Consider the following 19,638-nt stretch of genomic DNA (forward strand, 5'->3'; position numbering starts at 1 on the left):
AAAAAAGTAAAAGTCGCTCAACCCTAGTTACCACCTATGCCTGGAATGCTCCAGTTTACAATTAAAGCGACATTCACACCATCAGTATTTGGTCAGTATTTTACCTCAGTATTTGTAAGCCAAAATCAGAGGAACAATCAGAGGAAAAGTATAATAGAAACACGTCACCACTTCTGTATTTATCACCGACTCCTGGTTTTGTCTTAAGGTACCGTCACATTTAGCGACAGACAGCATTTCACACAGACAGCTCTCCAGCGACCAACGATGCCGAAGTCCCCGTGTAACCAGGGTAAACATCGGGTTACTAAGCGTAGGGCCGCGCTTAGTAACCCGATGTTTACCCTGGTTACCAGTGTAAATGTAAAAAAAAAACAAACACTACATACTTACATTCCGGTGTAAGCGCCAGCCGTAAAGCAGAGAGGTCACGTCACAGCTGTGCTCTGCTTTACGGCCGGCCGGCGCTGACACAGTGCAGGGAAGCAGAACGCCGGGGGACGCGACAGACACCGGAATTAAGTATGTAGTGTTTGTTTTTATAGTATTAATATCTCAAGAAGAGCTGCAAATTTTCACAAGTTGTAAATGTAAAAAGTGCTCTATAACATCCAAGTATGCAGATGCGATTAACCCTTTAATTCAAGTGTTTTCCCCTAAGGACATAACATGGCCCCAATAACAAGAGTAGCACTGCAGTATAGCAGTAGGACACCCTTTATTGTATCACCTGGGGGTCCTCCCCACCCTGACATGTCGGCCATGTGGACCCGTCACACACTGCTACGTGTAGGTATGTGCACATGTGGAGCAGACTGCTAAGAGCAGGACATTGTTACATCAGCTCTGGAGGGGAGGAGGCAGCTCTGGGGGGCAGCCTGTGGAAGGAGGTGACTGGTCGGCTCCTCCACATGTGTGTCGGGGGGTGGGCACGGTGCAGGGCACAGGGGCTCGGCATCCAGCAGCCAATGGTCACATTCCCGGCTCTTCGAGGAAGTTGTGGCCGGGTGGGGGAGGGGCAGGCGGTGACACGATGCCATGGGGTGTGTGCACTTGGGCTGCGGTACAGGATGTAACACACGTAGCGACAAACAAGACCTTTGGTCTAATTTCACCACCCCAAACCGGTCCCCGTGCTGTCCTGCCCCCTGCTGGTGTCCCTACCCCCAGTCCCTCCCTGGCCGGTGTATCCCCGCACCTCCCCCTGCTCCTCATCCTGCAGGAGCTCACTGTCCGCCTGCTGACTGTCTCCCGCTGCCATGCCCTCCTTCTCAGTGCGTGTGGTGGGGTAAGTGTCCGGGGCAGAGGGGGAAGCTGGCATGTCATTCATTTACTTCGTGCTAGTGATGCCCTGTGCTGGGACCAGGACTCCGTGTGAAGGGCAGACTGCTCTGCATGGACAGATGATGGTCCTAGTGGCGGGTCAGGACAGGTCCAGGGGTGTATCATGGGCCAGGGTCAGTGTATGTCAGAGGTACATGATGAGGAGGGGCTGGGTATGTATCATCACAAGCTCCATAACAAATCAGCATATGGCCCAGCACTATGTGATGGGTGTATGGTCCGGACAGATCCAGTACTATGTGATGGGTGTATGGTCCGGACAGATCCAGTACTATGTGATGGGTGTATGGTCCGGACAGATCCAGTACTATGTGATGGGTGTATGGTCAGGACAGGTCCAGTACTATGTGATGGGTGTATGGTCAGGACAGGTCCAGTACTATGTGATGGGTGTATGGTCCGGACAGATCCAGTACTATGTGATGGGTGTATGGTCCGGACAGATCCAGTACTATGTGATGGGTGTATGGTCCGGACAGATCCAGTACTATGTGATGGGTGTATGGTCAGGACAGGTCCGGTACTATGTGATGGGTGTATGGTCAGGACAGGTCCAGTACTATGTGATGGGTGTATGGTCAGGACAGGTCTGGTACTATGTGATGGGTGTATGGTCAGGACAGGTCCAGTACTATGTGATTTGGTGTATGGTCAGGACAGGTCCAGTACTATGTGATGGGTGTATGGTCCGGACAGATCCAGTACTATGTGATGGGTGTATGGTCAGGACAGGTCCAGTACTATGTGATGGGTGTATGGTCAGGACAGGTCCAGTACTATGTGATGGGTGTATGGTCCGGACAGGTCCAGTACTATATGATGGGTGTATGGTCAGGACAGGTCTGGTACTATGTGATGGGTGTATGGTCAGGACAGGTCCAGTACTATGTGATTTGGTGTATGGTCAGGACAGGTCCAGTACTATGTGATGGGTGTATGGTCAGGACAGGTCCAGTACTATGTGATGGGTGTATGGTCAGGACAGGTCCAGTACTATGTGATGGGTGTATGGTCAGGACAGGTCTGGTACTATGTGATGGGTGTATGGTCAGGACAGGTCCGGTACTATGTGATTTGGTGTATGGTCAGGACAGGTCCAGTACTATGTGATGGGTGTATGGTCAGGACAGGTCTGGTACTATGTGATGGGTGTATGGTCAGGACAGGTCCGGTACTATGTGATGGGTGTATGGTCAGGACAGGTCCAGTACTATGTGATGGGTGTATGGTCAGGACAGGTCTGGTACTATGTGATGGGTGTATGGTCAGGACAGGTCCAGTACTATGTGATTTGGTGTATGGTCAGGACAGGTCCAGTACTATGTGATGGGTGTATGGTCCGGACAGATCCAGTACTATGTGATGGGTGTATGGTCCGGACAGATCCAGTACTATGTGATGGGTGTATGGTCCGGACAGATCCAGTACTATGTGATGGGTGTATGGTCAGGACAGGTCTGGTACTATGTGATGGGTGTATGGTCAGGACAGGTCCAGTACTATGTGATTTGGTGTATGGTCAGGACAGGTCCAGTACTATGTGATGGGTGTATGGTCCGGACAGATCCAGTACTATGTGATGGGTGTATGGTCAGGACAGGTCCAGTACTATGTGATGGGTGTATGGTCAGGACAGGTCCAGTACTATGTGATGGGTGTATGGTCCGGACAGGTCCAGTACTATATGATGGGTGTATGGTCAGGACAGGTCTGGTACTATGTGATGGGTGTATGGTCAGGACAGGTCCAGTACTGTGTGACGAATATATGGTCAGGACAATAATTTATGGCCATGGCAGGTTCAATACTGTATGATGGATGCGTGTTCAGTTCAGTAAAATATGGTGAGGACAGGCTCAGTAGTAAATGATCAGGTGAGGGTTAGCGCTATATGATCAGTAATATATGATTAGTGTGTGACGATGATACGTTTAGTACTATTGGGTCTCAGGTACATTATTTGGCAAGGTATGATGTGATAAAGTACATGTTCAGGACAAGTTCTTGTAACCGGGGTTGCTATAAGATATGGTTGGGTGATCAGAAAGTCTACCAGCACATCTCTGGATTTATGTATAATATTGCATCACCTCCCCATGGTATATGTGCAATGAGACCGAGCCAGCAGTGGAGAAAGCCTTAGCAAACAAACTTGCAGCTTGTGTGGTGTCATAAGATCCTTCATGTAACGATAATTGTTATAGGAAATCATGCATGGGCAGCCATCCAGGTACACAAGTCAGTGCATTCAAAGTAGAAAGAGTTGCAAATATTTCTGATAATGCAAATCTGCATTCACCATACATTACAGCACAGGATAGGCAGGTATTTGGTCCGGCGCAGTCACTACTTATAGTGAAATTGTGGTTGTACATGGTGCCCATAGTATACTGCGATCACATATACCCAGGACAGGCTCCAGCAGTGCGGATAGCTCGGCAGCATGGGATGTAGAGGATGCAGTTTAGAGATGGTCATGGCTGAGAATTGGGGTTCATTCAGACGAGTGCGGTCCATGTTAAAAATGGATAACACGGGGATTAATAACACAGCTCTGCAGAAGACATTGTCCATGTGAGAAGAAATGACAGCATGCAGTAGTCTCTAATGTATATCAGGTGAGACTAGCTTATTCAACGCTATGGGTGCGAAGAAAAAAAAATGAAGCCCACACAGATCATCCATCTTGCATCTGATTTTTTTCCACATATATTGAAATAATTAACATAGGAAATGGTATTTGGTATTGTTAGTATCATTAACTGTTGATGTATAATAAGAGATATAAGAGACAGACGTACACAGATGACACACAGATGGAATGTCAATGAAAATCGGCCAATTCTTTTTTTCTGGGATGGAAAACGGATGATTTTTCTGTCACCCATGACAGCACCAACGAGAGAGGGGCTTCGCCCTTCAAGGACAGGAAACCTTCAAGATAAAAAGGAGGCGCTTCTCTCCACATCAGTGGATTCCTGTCTTCGGCAGGGGAGCCTTCTTGATGACGGCAGGATAAGGAGAAAGAAGTGGATGAATTCCCAGACCAGGGCCGTCTGGTGTTCCAGCAGAGCACAGTCTCTGCTGCCGCGACGCCTGGAGGCTGGAAGCTCCTCGGGGGGCCCAATGGGGTCTCATCCGTCGGAGGGAGCATTGGTTGCAGAGCTATCACAGTATGGGGTCCAGCAACCGCACAGTTCCCAGATCCGCAGATTACGGGACGCAAACCGGAAGTCACACCCCTATGACGTGCGCCGAGACCTTTCACTCGGAGCTGAGCTTCCGGTGGGCTGTACCTGAAGCTTCAGGAGCGCACCGGCCAGCAGATCCCGGGTTGTGGTATACATAAGGAGGATCGCCGGACAGGCAGGGGCGCTTGTGTCCGCTATGGAGTCACAACAGCCCCCTATACAGCAGCACCTGGAGGAGCCACAGCGTCTTCCATCTTGGAAAAAGCATCCCCAGGGAAGTCAGCAGCTATGTCACTGCTCTCTCCATCACCCACATCATTGCCAATCTCCAATACACACATCTCCAGTACACACACACCACCGCACCACATACACACACGCAGACAGACACACAGCACCACTCACCTCTCCGCACGTTCCCCGCTGCCGCACCACATCCCGGAAGCATCTTCCTCGCCAGCAGCTTTCTGTCTGAAACAGCCGCGTGCTGAATGATGACATTATCCAGCCGCGCTGTGTCAGAAAGGAAGCGCCGGGCAGGACGCCATTGGATCCCTGCAGCTCCACTCTGCTGCCAAGCTGCAGGGATCGCTCCCTGCCCGCTGATTGCTTCAGGGTTAGCTGCCCTGCAGGGGCCCAATATGGCTGCATCAGCTTTACATGCGGGCAGTGTTAGCCTCAGCCTGCAGCTGACACTGCCCGCTATTAAAGTGAAATGAATGTTCACTCCTCTCCACGCCCATGTAAGCGTGAATATTCATTCACTTCACTTGTCTCCAGCTGCTGCTCTGCTGGCACCGGGCCGGCCCCCTTGACTCAGGAGCCCCATATCTGCTGGGTGTGCCGCTATTAGCGACACACCACTGTCTGCGGACCCCTGGAGCAAGCAGCTGTTGGCCAGTATGCCAGCAGGTGTCAGTGTCTGGTCCCACCGGAGACCTGGTTGTGGTGTTCCGGTGTAACAGGTCAGAATATACCCCTTCCCAGACTATGCCTTGGGTTAAAGTGGTGTAGGCCAAAGTATACCCCATGTATATTCTAGCCTAGGCTAAACTATACCCCTCCAAGCCCGAATATTGGTGTTTTTCCTGCTCACCCACCCAAATCACATAATAGTTGTCCCGTGTATTCGGACCTTTAGGAGAGGTACACGGCGACTTTGTATGCAATTGTCGCATGCAAATTTTTATCTCTGGCCTTAGGCAAGCAAGTCTTTGCAACAATATAAACGTTTAAAGACAAACACTGATAACAACATTAAAATGATCATGCCTATTTTCATGATAAAGTGCATGTTCTATTGTTGACTGCAGATTGAAGCTTGCAGGATATGTCAACCAATCCATGGAGTCACCGACTTTTGTGTGGATGACAATGTCGCAATTCAACAGATTCGCTGTGGCCATGATCTCTTCATCAGTTGCCCAGACCCTATTACGAGAAATGCCAGAGGTGTTCACATATTCATTCACATTTTGATTCAGTCATCTTCTGTCCGTGTAATGTAACTTCTCCAACACATACTGTAAGGCCGGGGTCACACTTGCGAGTTCAATGTGAGAAGCTCGTGCAAGTCTCTCGCATCAATACCCGGCACTGCCGCCGCCACTCTGGACCGGAGTGTGTGGCTGTATGTATTTCTATGCAGCTGAACGCTCCGGTCCCGAGTGCCGGCGGCAGTGCCGGGTATTGATGCGAGAGACTCGCATTGAACTCGCAAGTGTGACCCCGGACTAAGTTTAGCCCTACTTTCTGCCTTTGTAGTCATTCTGTAGAACAACTACATTAGGAAAAACACACCAATATTCTGAGTTGGAGGCGTATAGTTTAGCCTAGGCTACAATATATCCAGGGTATACTCTGGCCTAGGCCACTTTAACCCCGGGCATAGTCTGGCACAGGCTATTTTACATCCCTCAGTGGTTGATACCTTTTAATGGCTAACTGAAAAGATGGTAATAAATTGCAAGCTTTCGAGACTACATACGTCTCTTCATCAGTCTTTGCCTGATGAAGAGACGTATGCTTGCAATTTATTACCATCTTTTCAGTTGGCCATTAAAAGGTATGAACCACTGAGGACTCTCAATTCTAAATATGAGTCATCTAAGTCAGAGGCTCTATGCATCTTGTTTTGCTAAACTCCTGCAATTACGTTCCTCCACCTGCAACCTTTAACCCTAGCATTCGATAAACAGCACGTACAAAGTGCTAAGTTCATTGACAAGATATGCAGAAACACAGGACAAACATGCACTCAGCATTTACCTACCACAGCTTCATTTATCAGTTTTTAAATATACTGCTATTAAATCAGTATACTGATCAAGGAAGCAAGGGGTATCTTAGTATATCTTGAAATTACTTGAGGTCATGACATACTAGGCAAAAGCACGATTTCACTTATTCTACACTCTCTGTAACACACACACACATATACAGTATATATATATATATATATATATACATATATACATATATATATATATACATATATACACACACACAAACATACACGCACAATATTTATATTAGAAATATAATACATACATTTCTCAGTAGAATCAACCCTCCTACGTCATCTATATGGACATGTAGCTCATAGAAATAAAATTATACCTTGATATCTGCGATCCGATGAGACATGTAATGACTGACAATCTGCGCTCCCCATCTACATATTACATACTCACATATTAAGAAAAATGTGGATTTCTCAGGAATAAGACATCAGATCAGCTATCAAGGTACCATTTTATTCAGATTCCTATGACCTACATGCCCATATAGACGGCTCAGGAGGATTGATCCTTCTGACACATCCCTTTCAAGTGAAGCCTTGGGTAGCCATCAATTCCAAAAGGAACATACATCAGAGTTAAAAGTCATCATGAATATCAGATCGGTGTCATGAATTTCAGATTGGTAGGGTCCCCCACCATTGATCAGATTTTAACACGTTATTCCAGATGTACACAATGTATAAAGCCGGTGTAACAGGCCAGAATATACCCCGTCCCAGACTATGCCCGGGGTTAAAGTGGCCTAGGCGAGAATATACCCCAGGTATATTCTGGCCTAGGCCAAAGTATACCCACTGGGACTCTCAATTCTAAATATTTTTCTATCTACTGGCTAACACGGTACCAAGATATATTTCTTTCCTGTATCTTAGATGACTCAGTCATTTATTTTTTCCCAAGGACTCTATAAAAAAATGTTTTAACATCTAAACAGCTTTCAGTGCAATAGCTCCTCCCAGTGGTAAAATTACTGTAAAAAATGATAAAGCAGCCTTCTAGTAGAAAAATGCTGCATGACTATTAAGATAATGAATCCCGCTAGATATTCACAGAGCATTGTGAATGCTCAGCATTAAAAAAAAACTGCATACGTGATTGACCAGTCTAGATGGAGGACATTCTGTACATGAATTATTTCCATTCCCAGTTGGTTTTAAGAAATGTCAAATTTCTTCTCTGCACAGGCCATGCTCCCGGGCTGTACGAGCATGGGCGCAGTCACAGCAGGTAAGCAGTCGAAACGCCCATGCTCTGCGGGTCCTGAGTGGTCAGATAGAGCGACTTCCTCCTGCTGTCCGCGAATTTGTGATAAGAGGAGCTGAACTGTGTGACCCCCAAAACATCCATATATGTGATGGCACCGCCTCCGAAAATGACACCATCCTTACTGTATTACAACAAGAGGGTATGATAAAGAAGCTGCACAAGTACCCCAACTGGTGAGTCTGGTTTTTAGCCTTTGTTCCCCATCATCACACCCCGATTCCCCTGCCTGTAACCTTACCAGTCCAGTGTTTAGCATTAATTTATAATTGTGCCTGCATGCGTATTATAGTCTAATGCTTGTCATCTCTGTTTGGGTGCCTTTGACATCTCTTCGTTTTTCTTATCGCTTCGTGTTCTTATCTCTCCAGCTGGTTGGCAAGAACTGACCCAAAGGATGTTGCTCGAGTGGAGAGTAAGACAGTGATAGTAACTAATAACAAGCGGGACACTGTTCCCATTCCTGCAGAAGGAGCAGCAGGGCAACTGGGGAACTGGATGTCCCCCGGAGATTTTGAGAGAGCCAAGAATGATCGGTTTCCTGGTTGCATGAAAGGTTTGTAAAATACTTGAGCTTATTTTATTCCTGATGTCAGTCTGTAATGTCCATCCATGGCTACCAGGCTTATCCCAACTCACAGAATGCATGTAGTTCGTGTGAAAATAGCTAACGTATATACTCGAGTATAAGCCGACCCGAGTATAAGCCGACCCCCTAATTTTGCCACAAAAAACTGGGAAAACTTAATGACTCGAGTATAAGCCTAGGGTGGGAAATGCAGCAGCTACGGTAAATTTCAAAAGTAAAAATAGATACCAATAAAAGTAAAATTAATTGAGACATCAGTAGGTTAAGTGTTTTTGAATATCCATATTGAATCAGGAGCCCCATATAATGCTCCATAAAGTTTGATGGGCCCCATTAGATGCTCCATATTAAAATATGCCCCATATAATGCTGCATAAAGGGTAATAAGGGCCTCATAAGACGCTCCATAGAGATATTTGCCCTATATAGTGCTGCACAAGCGTTATGGCCCCTTAAGATGCTCCGTACAGTCACTTGCCCCTTATAGTGCTGCACAAGTGTTATGGCCCCATACAGATGCTCCGCACAGCCACTTGCCCCATATAATGCTGCACAAGTGTTATGGCCCCATACAGATGCTCCGCACAGCCACTTGCCCCATATAATGCTGCACAAGTGTTATGGCCCCATACAGATGCTCCGCACAGCCACTTGCCCCATATAATGCTGCACAAGTGTTATGGCCCCATTATAGTGCTCCGTACAGCCACTTGCCCCATATAGTGCTGCACAAGCGTTATGGCCCCATACAGATGCTCCGCACAGCCACTTGCCCCTTATAGTGCTGCACAAGTATGGCCCCATAAGATGCTCTGCACAGTCACTTGCCCCTCATAATGCTGCACAAGTTTTATGGCCCCATAAGATGCTCTGCACAGTCACTTGCCCCTTATAGTGCTGCACAAGTATGGCCCCATAAGATGCTCCGCACAGCCACTTGCCCCATTTGCTTTTGCTGCCATAAAAAAAAAAAATCACATACTCACCTCTCCGTCGCTCAGGACCTCGGCACTTTTACCTGTTCCTCGTGCGGCTCCGTCTTCGGCACAGACGTTCAGCAGAAGGCGCGCACTGACTACGTCACCGCGCCCTCTAACCTGAGCGTCACTGCTGAAGACAGAGCGACACCCGGACCGAGGAGCAGGTGACTATCGCGCAGCGCTCCCCCTCCCCGTATACTTACCTGGTCCTGGCGCTGCGTCCCTGCTTCTTCCCCGGCGCTGCATCTTCTTCCTGTATTGAGCGGGCAGCGTTACCGCTCATATACAGTAATGAATATGCGGCTCCACCTCTACGGGAGGTGGAGCCGCATATTCATTTCTGTAATGAGCGGTGCCATGTGACCGCTCAATACAGGAAGAAGCTGCAGCACTGGAAGAAGCAGGGATGTCCAGGGACCACGCTGGGAGCAGGTAAGTATAATTAGACAGCCCCCGCTCCCCCTCCCATGCCGACCCCCGGGTATGACTCGAGCATAAGCCGAGAGGGGGACTTTCAACCCCCAAAAATGGGCTGAAAATCTCGGCTTATACTCGAGTATATACGGTACTTAATTAGTTGTGTTAATTGGTCATGGTTTGACTTCCTTCTCTTTCCCTAGGTCGTACGATGTATGTATTACCATTCAGTATGGGCCCGGTTGGCTCCCCTCTATCTAAATATGGGGTTCAGCTCACGGACTCCCCATATGTAGTTGCCAGCATGCGCATCATGACCCGTATGGGTACACCAGTCTTGGACGCACTGGGAGATGGTGACTTTGTAAAATGTTTACACTCTGTGGGGCAACCACTGCCCCTGAAAGGTAAGCATATTCCCACAGTATTATGGAGTTTTACAGTATACAGATGCAACTACTAAACAGGTGCCTTTATGTCTTCTTTACAGCCCCTCTGGTGAATTCATGGCCCTGCAACCCTGAAAAAACACTTATTGCTCACGTTCCTGATAACCGTGAGATCATCTCTTTTGGTAGTGGATATGGAGGAAATTCTCTCTTGGGAAAAAAATGCTTCGCTCTGCGCATAGCCTCCCGAATTGCCAAGGATGAGGGATGGTTGGCTGAGCATATGCTGGTGAGAGAGGAGCCTTTAGCCCCTTGTACACTCTCTCCTGCACTAGATCCTCTGTCTTCTGTTTCCTGAGCCATCTTGTCTGTGCTGTTTGTACATTGTCCTGTTGTGGGGTTTCTTTCCCATATTAGATTTTGGGGATCACAAACCCTGCTGGTCGTAAGAGATATATCGCTGCAGCTTTCCCAAGTGCCTGCGGGAAAACAAATCTTGCAATGATGCGGCCAGCGTTGCCTGGCTGGAAAGTACAATGTGTGGGGGATGACATTGCCTGGATGAAATTTGATAGTGAAGGTTTGCAACCTATTATTTATTTATTTGATATGCTTATATAGAGTCACTAATTCCACTGCGCTTTACAGACATTATCGTCACTGACCCATTGAAGCTCATAATCTAAACCTCCTATTAATATGTTTTTGGAGTGTGAAATATGGAGAAAACATACAAGCTCCCTGGGATTTGAACCCAGGACCCTAGCACCTCAAGGCCGCCATGCTGCCCAATTATGGATGTGAAGACAATAAATAACAGCAGTAGTACAAAATTTTCCCCTGATTGACATCATCATGTACCAAAGATTGTGTTGTTAAACATTCCCCTAAGATAGCTAAAACTTTTATTTTCTTAATAGGACGCCTTCGGGCTATCAACCCAGAGAATGGCTTTTTTGGTGTGGCTCCTGGAACGTCGGTAAAAACAAATCCCAATGCCTTGCATACAGTTGAAAAGAATACCATCTTCACTAATGTGGCAGAGACAAGTGATGGAGGTGTATACTGGGAAGGATTAGACCAAGATCTTCCACCTGGCGTGACAGTCACATCCTGGCTAGGAAAACCTTGGAAGAAAGGTGAGGCAAACAGTCTTCTTCTTTACAAGTATTGTTTCTTGACGCTTCCAGCTTATGTAAAGCAAGTTTCTTTTTTACAGGAGATAAAGAACCCAGTGCACACCCTAACTCTCGTTTCTGCGCCCCTGCTGCTCAGTGCCCTATTATGGATGAAGCTTGGGAGTCACCAGAGGGTGTTCCTATAGATGCTATTATCTTTGGTGGGAGAAGGCCTGAGGGTAAGGCATTTTCTGAATTTACTTGACTTCTGGTCTCCATCAATATGTGAATATTGGAGTTAAGCATTGAAATGTGCATAATTGTAGAATTTCATCTATGTCTGGTGTCATTTTTACGCCAATCAGAATTGTCTATGACCACATTGGCCATACATGTACAGTATGATATCTACATTTTTGGGAGCTTAAGTAACGTTATCTAACTGGGTGACAGAACAGCACATGTGGCATTCAGAAAACACTGCCCTTTCTCCGATGCCACAGATACGTTTATACTAGATGGTACTAAAGGTAATAAGTAATCGTATAAAGAAATAAATGTTTTTTTCAAGGTGTACCTCTGGTCTATGAGAGCTTTGACTGGAGCCATGGAGTGTTTGTTGGAGCAGCCATGAGGTCTGAGGCTACTGCAGCTGCTGAACACAAAGGTAAGTGTGAAAGCCTAACATCTCACCATAACAACATTATCTTGTTCATTTCTTCTATTGCTAATATTTATTCTTGATTTCTATTCTTTGTACTTCTCCAATTTGCTCCAATTCTGGTTTCTAATTTTGTTGTATTACCATTTTATTTATTATATTTCACTCATGTATCTTTTATGTAGGCAAAGTTATCATGCACGATCCTTTTGCAATGAGACCCTTCTTCGGATATAATTTCGGCCATTACCTTTCTCACTGGCTGAGTCTGCAAAAAAGACCAGGACTACGTCTTCCCAAAATCTTCCATGTTAACTGGTTCCGAAAAGATGACAAAGGACAGTTCTTATGGCCAGGCTTTGGGGAGAATTCCAGGGTACTAGACTGGATCTTCCGTAGGGTAGAAGGAGAAGAGAGTGCTCGACAAACACCCATTGGATATCTTCCTGCTGAGGGGGCATTGAACCTAGAAGGGCTGGGTGCCGTCGATACAAACCAGCTGTTTTCCCTCCCCAAAGGATTCTGGGAAAAAGAAGTGCAAGAAGTTGGAAAATACCTGAAGGAGCAAGTGCCTGATGACTTGCCTCCACAAATTATGCAAGAGCTAAATGGTCTGGACACCAGGGTGAAAAGCATGTGAAAGCAATAATAACTGAATGAAAAAGCCATAAAAATAGTGAGGAACGTTTCTCAAAGTTTGTGGAGATGAAGTGCCTTATTTCACACTTCTATCACTTCATGGAAAATAAAACTATGACATTCTTATAACAAGCTATCAATTTGGCCAAATATTTTTGCAAATACTAAGCCAAGTAAATCAGCCCACGCAGCAAAGAAAAGCACAGTTGTACAGTATAATGGTTCCATAAATCTCAATCTGACCATTTCCATGGATATGACCTCAGGAATTCTTTCTTTCTTTTTTTTTTTTAGCCTGTCCATCTTTGTTTTTTTTAATGGGAATAAAAATGTTTTTCTTATTTGTGGTCTTCTTCATTTAACCACCTTCACCACCCATAAAGCACCACTCCGAGGTTATTTTTTTATTTCACCACCAGTATGATATTACTTATGCATGTTCCCTGCCCATAGTAAAATACTTACTAGCCACTGCCTTCATCTTTTATCAGTTCGGTCGTTTTCTGCTGGTTGTGACCTGCCGGATCGCTACAGTGTTTGTCGAAGGTCACTTCTCAATGTAAGTCTATTAGATCCAGAACAAAGCTCTTATAGACTTGCATTGGGAGCTTGGGACTGTTACCGCTGATTTACGAACAGTCAGGGGCTGTGGTCACAAGATGGCGGAACAGTTCAGGAGTAGTGCCAGGAAGAATAGAAGATAGTGGCTGGTAAGTATATTGCTAAGGGCAGAGAACATGCATTGGTAACACCATTCCAGGGGTATAATTAAAAAAATGCTGGATTGGTATTTTAAAGGTTACCGATCATGAAAACTCATCCCTAGTTTGTATTATTTTAATATATTTCACATAAAAAAAACCTTGTCTAAATATAATTAAATTGATAGCTAAAGGCATTTACACACCATGGGAAGGGCATACGCATGGTATGCAAATTCGACTATCTGCTGAAAGTCATTGACAGCTCCCAACGTTCTTAGCGGAGATACATCACTCTACTGCCCAGAAGTGATCCATCTGCTCTGAACACTGTGATCTCGATGCCTAGAGCAGACAGATCATGTTCAGGGCTGTTGTACACCAGTAATCTGTGTGCTTCTGCCAGGGACATAGCTTCACCTTGTTTGAAGGGTTTTTCCTGCATCTCCAAAGCGCTTTACTGTCTAATATTATCACACTGGTCTCTGATCAGCTTGAGAACATTATGATCAGAGCAGAAACCAGTAATAGACAGGGAAAAGTCCTAATAAAGTAGCACTATGCCCCTGACAGTAGTGCTTCGTGTTTCTTGTGCCTGAGCATGTGCATTAGTAGTATTCGTGCTGCCGAAGAGTCAATGAGAAGCTGTGCCATCCACAAGGTCGCACAGAAAAGGAAAATTGTGGAAAATCCACATTGCTGGGAATCAAAATGGTAAATCCAGATCCACACTAGTGGGTTTGTGATTCATATTTTGTCAACGTGTTCCAAAGTATTACACACCTCTTCATTAGGACCAAAAACCATGATTGATTCTGTGATTTCTTTGGTCTGAGGACCCTTTGGACCTGCCACAGCTGAATTTCTATGCCTTAATAATGCTGTGTGAACACAACCAGACCAGGTTAGTGTAAATCATGTACCGATGGTGTTTATTCAGAATACAGCGGCATCACCGATGAGAAAATAACTAATTTCCACACTATTTTGCTTAGAAATGAAGAAAATACATGAAACAAACATTTTGCCAGAAGCTCGGCACCCAAGAGAACTGTTTTTCCTATTTACTCTTTGGGAATGTACCTGTTGGCGTGCCCATCTGAACCGGCCGCCGTTACCTTATTACACCCTGAGAGCAAACTGGTTTAATTGAGTGCAAAGCACGGGCTCGCCTGCGGTCTAGCATAGTGGTTCACAATCTTAAGGATATTTATATTTCTAAACCAAACGGTCCCCTCCCGCCCCCATATAAACTCAAGAAACTAGAGGAATCTCCCTGTGTGCCTGCTGACATACAGGTGACAGTCGTATGAATCCGCAAACCGCTGCCATCTAGGGGCTAAAACACCATTAATTAATAAATAATAATAATCTTTATTTTTATATAGCGCTAACATATTCCGCAGTGCTTTACAGTTTGTACACATTATCATCACTGTCCCCGTTGGGGCTCACAATCTAGAATCCCTATCAGTATGTCTTTGGAATGTGGGAGGAAACCCACGCAAACACGGAGAGAACATACAAACTCTTTGCAGATGTTGTCCTGGGTGGGATTAGAACCCAGGACCCCAGCGCTGCAAGGCTGCAGTGCTAACCACTGAGCTACCGTGCTGCCCAATTATATAAAGAAACAAATCTATTGACCCAGATTATCCAGGAGTGAGTACAATTACCTTTATCTTCAATTATACTGCCATGGTGAGCCGACACACATCTCACATTAGCATAACCTTTGTTAACATTTAATTGTCTACCGGATAAGACCCTATTGCCCTGTTTTCTGCCCCTGGTTTTCTAGTTTGTTTTTTTTATTTCCTTACTAAATATAATAAGGTCGGTGTCACACTCGCCTGTGCAATGCGAGAAACTTGTGAGAGTCTCTTGCATCAATTCCGGCCACTGGCGGTTCGGACCGTAGCATTCAGCTACATAGAAATACATGCAGCCGCACACTCCGGTCCCGAGTGAAGGTGTCAGTGCTGGGTATTGATGCGCGAATTTCTCACATTGCACACACACTTGTGACCCCGGCCTAAGAGTTCATGTGGGCAATACCACCAACACAGAGAAATGACAGGTACAGAATCCTAAATTATGAATAATCAAACATTTTTATGGGTAATATGACAAACCAGCAAGAATGCATGATCAAACCAGGGAATAATGGCCGACCCATGCCAGCCCTTCTATGTTGTGTAACAACAGGGAGAGGGGAGAAAGTGGGAAGCAGAAGCATGGAGGCGGAGGAGGGTGTAAGAAATCCAAGTTCTGAGCATGAGACAGGACATAGTAGAATGAAGATGAACCATGGTGGGTTGTATGAATATACACTACAAGACATCAAGATAACAAAATAGAGCAAAAAGAGTCAAAAATGAAAGTCTGATGTCTTCAGTAGGATGGAGAAGTCACACTACGTATGATCAAAAGGGCACTGCCAATAGCTCACTGTCTTTCGGGGCATCATCATGGAAAACCATAGAGTTTTCCATGATAGTGGCAGTGGTGTTCTATCCAGACCCCTTTAAAACCATGAGCATTTTGTGATCTACATTGGTAAACAACATGGAGATTAAAAGCAGATAATTTTTCCATAAATAGAGCAATGCAATCACGTGCCACCATTATTAAGTGTAAAATAAAAGACTTTAAAGGAATAACGCTATGTACTGAGGTGTGATAAGACCCATAATTCACCTGATAGCAGACAAGTCCTAAAGGGGGAAGATCAGTAATCTGCCACATCCGGGATATACGGTATGTCCATTTACATATGCTACAGCTGGTGTAGACTAGGCTCTGTAAGAAGAGCAGAAGGGTAGATCCAGATGATCTATTGCATGATCATTACATCCCACTGCCCACAGTAATGACTAAGCCCATACTGGTTTCCAATTTACTGATGATCCCCCAAGAGGCAATTTGCAAGCCCAACCCGCTACATAGGCCAACTGCAGGACTACTTGACACCACAAACATGATTTGCAATCTGTCCCCTTTACCAGAATCTCTCTGCCTCTCACTTCATTGCTGTGGCGCATTGTTCCATCATTACAAGTCGTCCTTTTATATGACAGGTGAGAAACCATTCTTGCTTGTAGCTATGCTGATAAATAAATACACTATGTTACTTGTATAGCGCCATCATATTCCGACACGCTTTACACACAATCAGCACTGTCCCTAGCGGGGCTCACATTCTGGAGGGTGTGAGGAGACCGGATGAAACGCAGGAAGAGTATAAAAACCCCTCGCAGATGTTGTCTTTGATGGGATTTGAATCCAGATCCCCAGTTCTGCAAAGCAACAGTGCTAACCACTGAGCTGCCAACGATGTATTGATGCCCACCAAGTACTGAGCCCACCAGTGCAGCAGCCCAGGACCAAAACTGTACAATTCTCCTATAACAGAACATCACAATGCCTAAAATATACATATTTATCAGGGTAAGAACAAATAACGCAGTATTCACTCAGCTCAGCATTCTCTCAGACAACTAAACAGTTTCTACAATGGAACGTGTAATCCTATTTCTCGTCAGCAGGATATATGGCATCTACACTTACACAAAACTGATAGTATGCTAATTATGGCAAGGAAGGCCTTAGTGGATTGTTCCTAACTGGGCAATATATGGTACAAAATTATTCCAGGTTCGTATTGTGGTTCAGGACACAGGAGTAGTGGAAAAGGATAAGTAGTCTTAAGCATACTAAAATTTCTGTTTAATTTTTTGGTCCAAAGGTTGGTTGGATGATCGCTTTCAACTGGAGGGCAGTAACTGCAGACTTATCCATCTACTATTTTTTTAAGAAATGCGTCCATTTCCTTTTACTAGTGATTTGGAGGATCACACAGTCTCAAACCTGCAGTGTGGCATTTTCACTGCTACTTACAGTAAAAGGCATCTAGATATTTTTTAAACCAATCTTGCTCTGGTTACACAATAATTTTTCAATTTAGATGATAAGTCAGAAGATAATTGTCACATTGAAAAGTGCTTAACCGATTCTCATTACCTCTATGTAACCCCATTACAGGAGAGTAATGTGTTCTGCAAAGAGTGAAATTATCATTTATAGCAGTGACTGGTGATTTTCTCTACAAGGCTTTATTCCAGTACTTAGCATAGGTCAATATAAATGATGTCCATTGGGAAAAATAGTGCTGCATGTGCTTACAATAAGCCCCTAGTGACCGGATGGTTGTAAATAGGCAGAAATCATTACCTGTTGGCAGAGTCAGACTGAAGAACATTGGGTTCACCAGAGGATTTGATTCTGAAGGCCCACCTTTCTCCCTCACTCAAGAGCCCAAAAGCAGCCTTAAGGTTTGCACTATTAACTCTCCTGAAAGAGAAGTCGGGGCCCACCGGAGGATTCTCCGATTCTCTGGTGGGCCAGTCCAGTCCTGCCTGTTGGTAGGACGTATTCGTAATGTAATTGTATGCCAATGATTCCATCTACGACTATGATTTCATACTGACTTCTCTCCATATGGTGCGGAATTTCCACTATTTCAGTCTCTTTGCAAGATTACTGAAAATGCAATGGTTTGCACAAAATATGATTAAAAGGAAAAGTACCTTATCATATCTGTAAAACCTATCCATCATACTTGATGGTAATATTGTGATAATTATTGCATGGGGGTAGTTATAATACTCTAATATATTTTGTGCTTTGTCTTGTTCTTAATTAAATTTCCCTATCATTCTCCTTCAGTTCTAAGTTCCTGATCTAGTTTCTAGTGCAATGCTTCTGTTATTCATCTATCTGATAAATTACTGCTCTTTGTGAAGCTCACTCTGTGAGTAAATGCGTGGGTAAGGAAGCCTATACACATTGGATCAAAGTTGTATGAAATGGTGGAGTTTGACCACAACAAACGGTCCGTTGTGTCAATTGATGATTGTTTGAAATGTTGGATTCTTTCAGCCGATGATCAGCACTGCGTGTATAGTTATGCAGAGTTACAGCTATACCTGCCACAGCCTAAAGCCGTCCATACACATTAGATGGCTTTCGGACGAATGATGCTTCAGCCAAACAAAAAAAAAAGCCATGTCAGACAATTTTCCCATACTCAGAAGCACTCAGCCGAATGAGCCCTTCTGTGTTCTTTATGAGAAAACCACTGGCTGACATGTTCGCTGGCGGACATGTTCGCTGGCGGCTTGTCTCCAGAGAACAATGCAATCGGTAGTCCAAAATTAGACATGTTCAACTGACATCTTCACTGACAATCAGTCGACCGGCGCTCATATACACATTAGTCAGCTGGACCCGTCGATATTAGCGACATTAGTATAGGGGCCTCAAGGAGGCCCATACACAATTGAAAGCTGTTGGTTTGGCCAATTTCTCCCGACTCCTCCTTACCCACAAGTGCTCACTTTGCAGAGTGCCCCTGGGTTCTCCACAAGAGAGACACTGTCAAACTAAAATAATCCACCAGTACATAAGTGAATTAAATATGTACTGTAATTTATTAATGTGTGCTATTTTAAAGTGAACCAGTTTCTCCCAATATTAAGTACGGCCACCACATTTAATCCCTCTTATTAGTATTCTAATAACTTTCACAAGCCACTGCACATACAGCTTATCACCCCCCTTGGCTTTTTACCTGTAACATTACAACCTGTGTTTCAATATTTTTGTAATCCAATTTGTGTTAGATGCATCAGCACTAGTTAGTGAAGTGAGAAAAATATAGGCATAAGTAAAATTTATGGGATCAAATAACAAAAAATTGGCATGTGCATGTGTATTCACCCCTTTTGCTATGAAGCCCCTAAAAAATTCTGGTGCAATTAATTATCTTCATAAATTACATGCTTAGTGAAAGGAAGTCGACCTGTGCGAAATCGAAGAGTCCCATGGTCTGTCAGTATATACACACCTTTTCTGAAAGGCCACAGAGGCTGCAACACCATTAAGCAAGAGGCACCAATAACCAAACACCATGAAGACCAAGGAGATCTCCAAACAAGTTAGGGACAAAGTTGTTGAGAAGTACAAGACAGGGTTTGGTTAT

The 19,638-nt window shown here is 44.8% G+C and overlaps 1 protein-coding gene across 1 annotated transcript; it reads left to right on the plus strand.

The window, feature by feature from the left end:
* The first annotated feature begins 936 nt into the window (after nucleotides 1–936).
* Nucleotides 937–13,235, plus strand: PCK2 (phosphoenolpyruvate carboxykinase 2, mitochondrial). Its single transcript, XM_069761821.1, has 10 exons — nucleotides 937–1,288; nucleotides 8,023–8,277; nucleotides 8,473–8,657; nucleotides 10,291–10,494; nucleotides 10,578–10,765; nucleotides 10,894–11,056; nucleotides 11,397–11,615; nucleotides 11,696–11,833; nucleotides 12,166–12,261; nucleotides 12,441–13,235. The coding sequence occupies exons 1-10, from the start codon at nucleotides 1,260–1,262 to the stop codon at nucleotides 12,893–12,895; spliced, it is 1,932 nt and encodes a 643-aa protein (XP_069617922.1). The 5' UTR covers nucleotides 937–1,259; the 3' UTR covers nucleotides 12,896–13,235.
* The last annotated feature ends 6,403 nt before the right edge of the window (nucleotides 13,236–19,638 follow it).

The sequence above is a fragment of the Ranitomeya imitator genome, chromosome 1, assembly GCF_032444005.1.
Source record: "Ranitomeya imitator isolate aRanImi1 chromosome 1, aRanImi1.pri, whole genome shotgun sequence".
Classification (NCBI taxonomy): Eukaryota; Metazoa; Chordata; class Amphibia; order Anura; family Dendrobatidae; genus Ranitomeya; species Ranitomeya imitator.

What these genes read in the sequence shown, in the direction of transcription:
- PCK2 (XM_069761821.1), top strand. Translation starts at nt 1,260, where the DNA reads ATGCCCTCCTTCTCAGTGCGTGTGGTGGG. An exon ending in TGGTGGGAGAAGGCCTGAGG is followed by an intron (nt 11,834 to 12,165) that starts GTAAGGCATTTT and finishes GTTTTTTTCAAG; the next exon opens with GTGTACCTCTGGTCTATGAG. An exon ending in TGCAGCTGCTGAACACAAAG is followed by an intron (nt 12,262 to 12,440) that starts GTAAGTGTGAAA and finishes TCTTTTATGTAG; the next exon opens with GCAAAGTTATCATGCACGAT.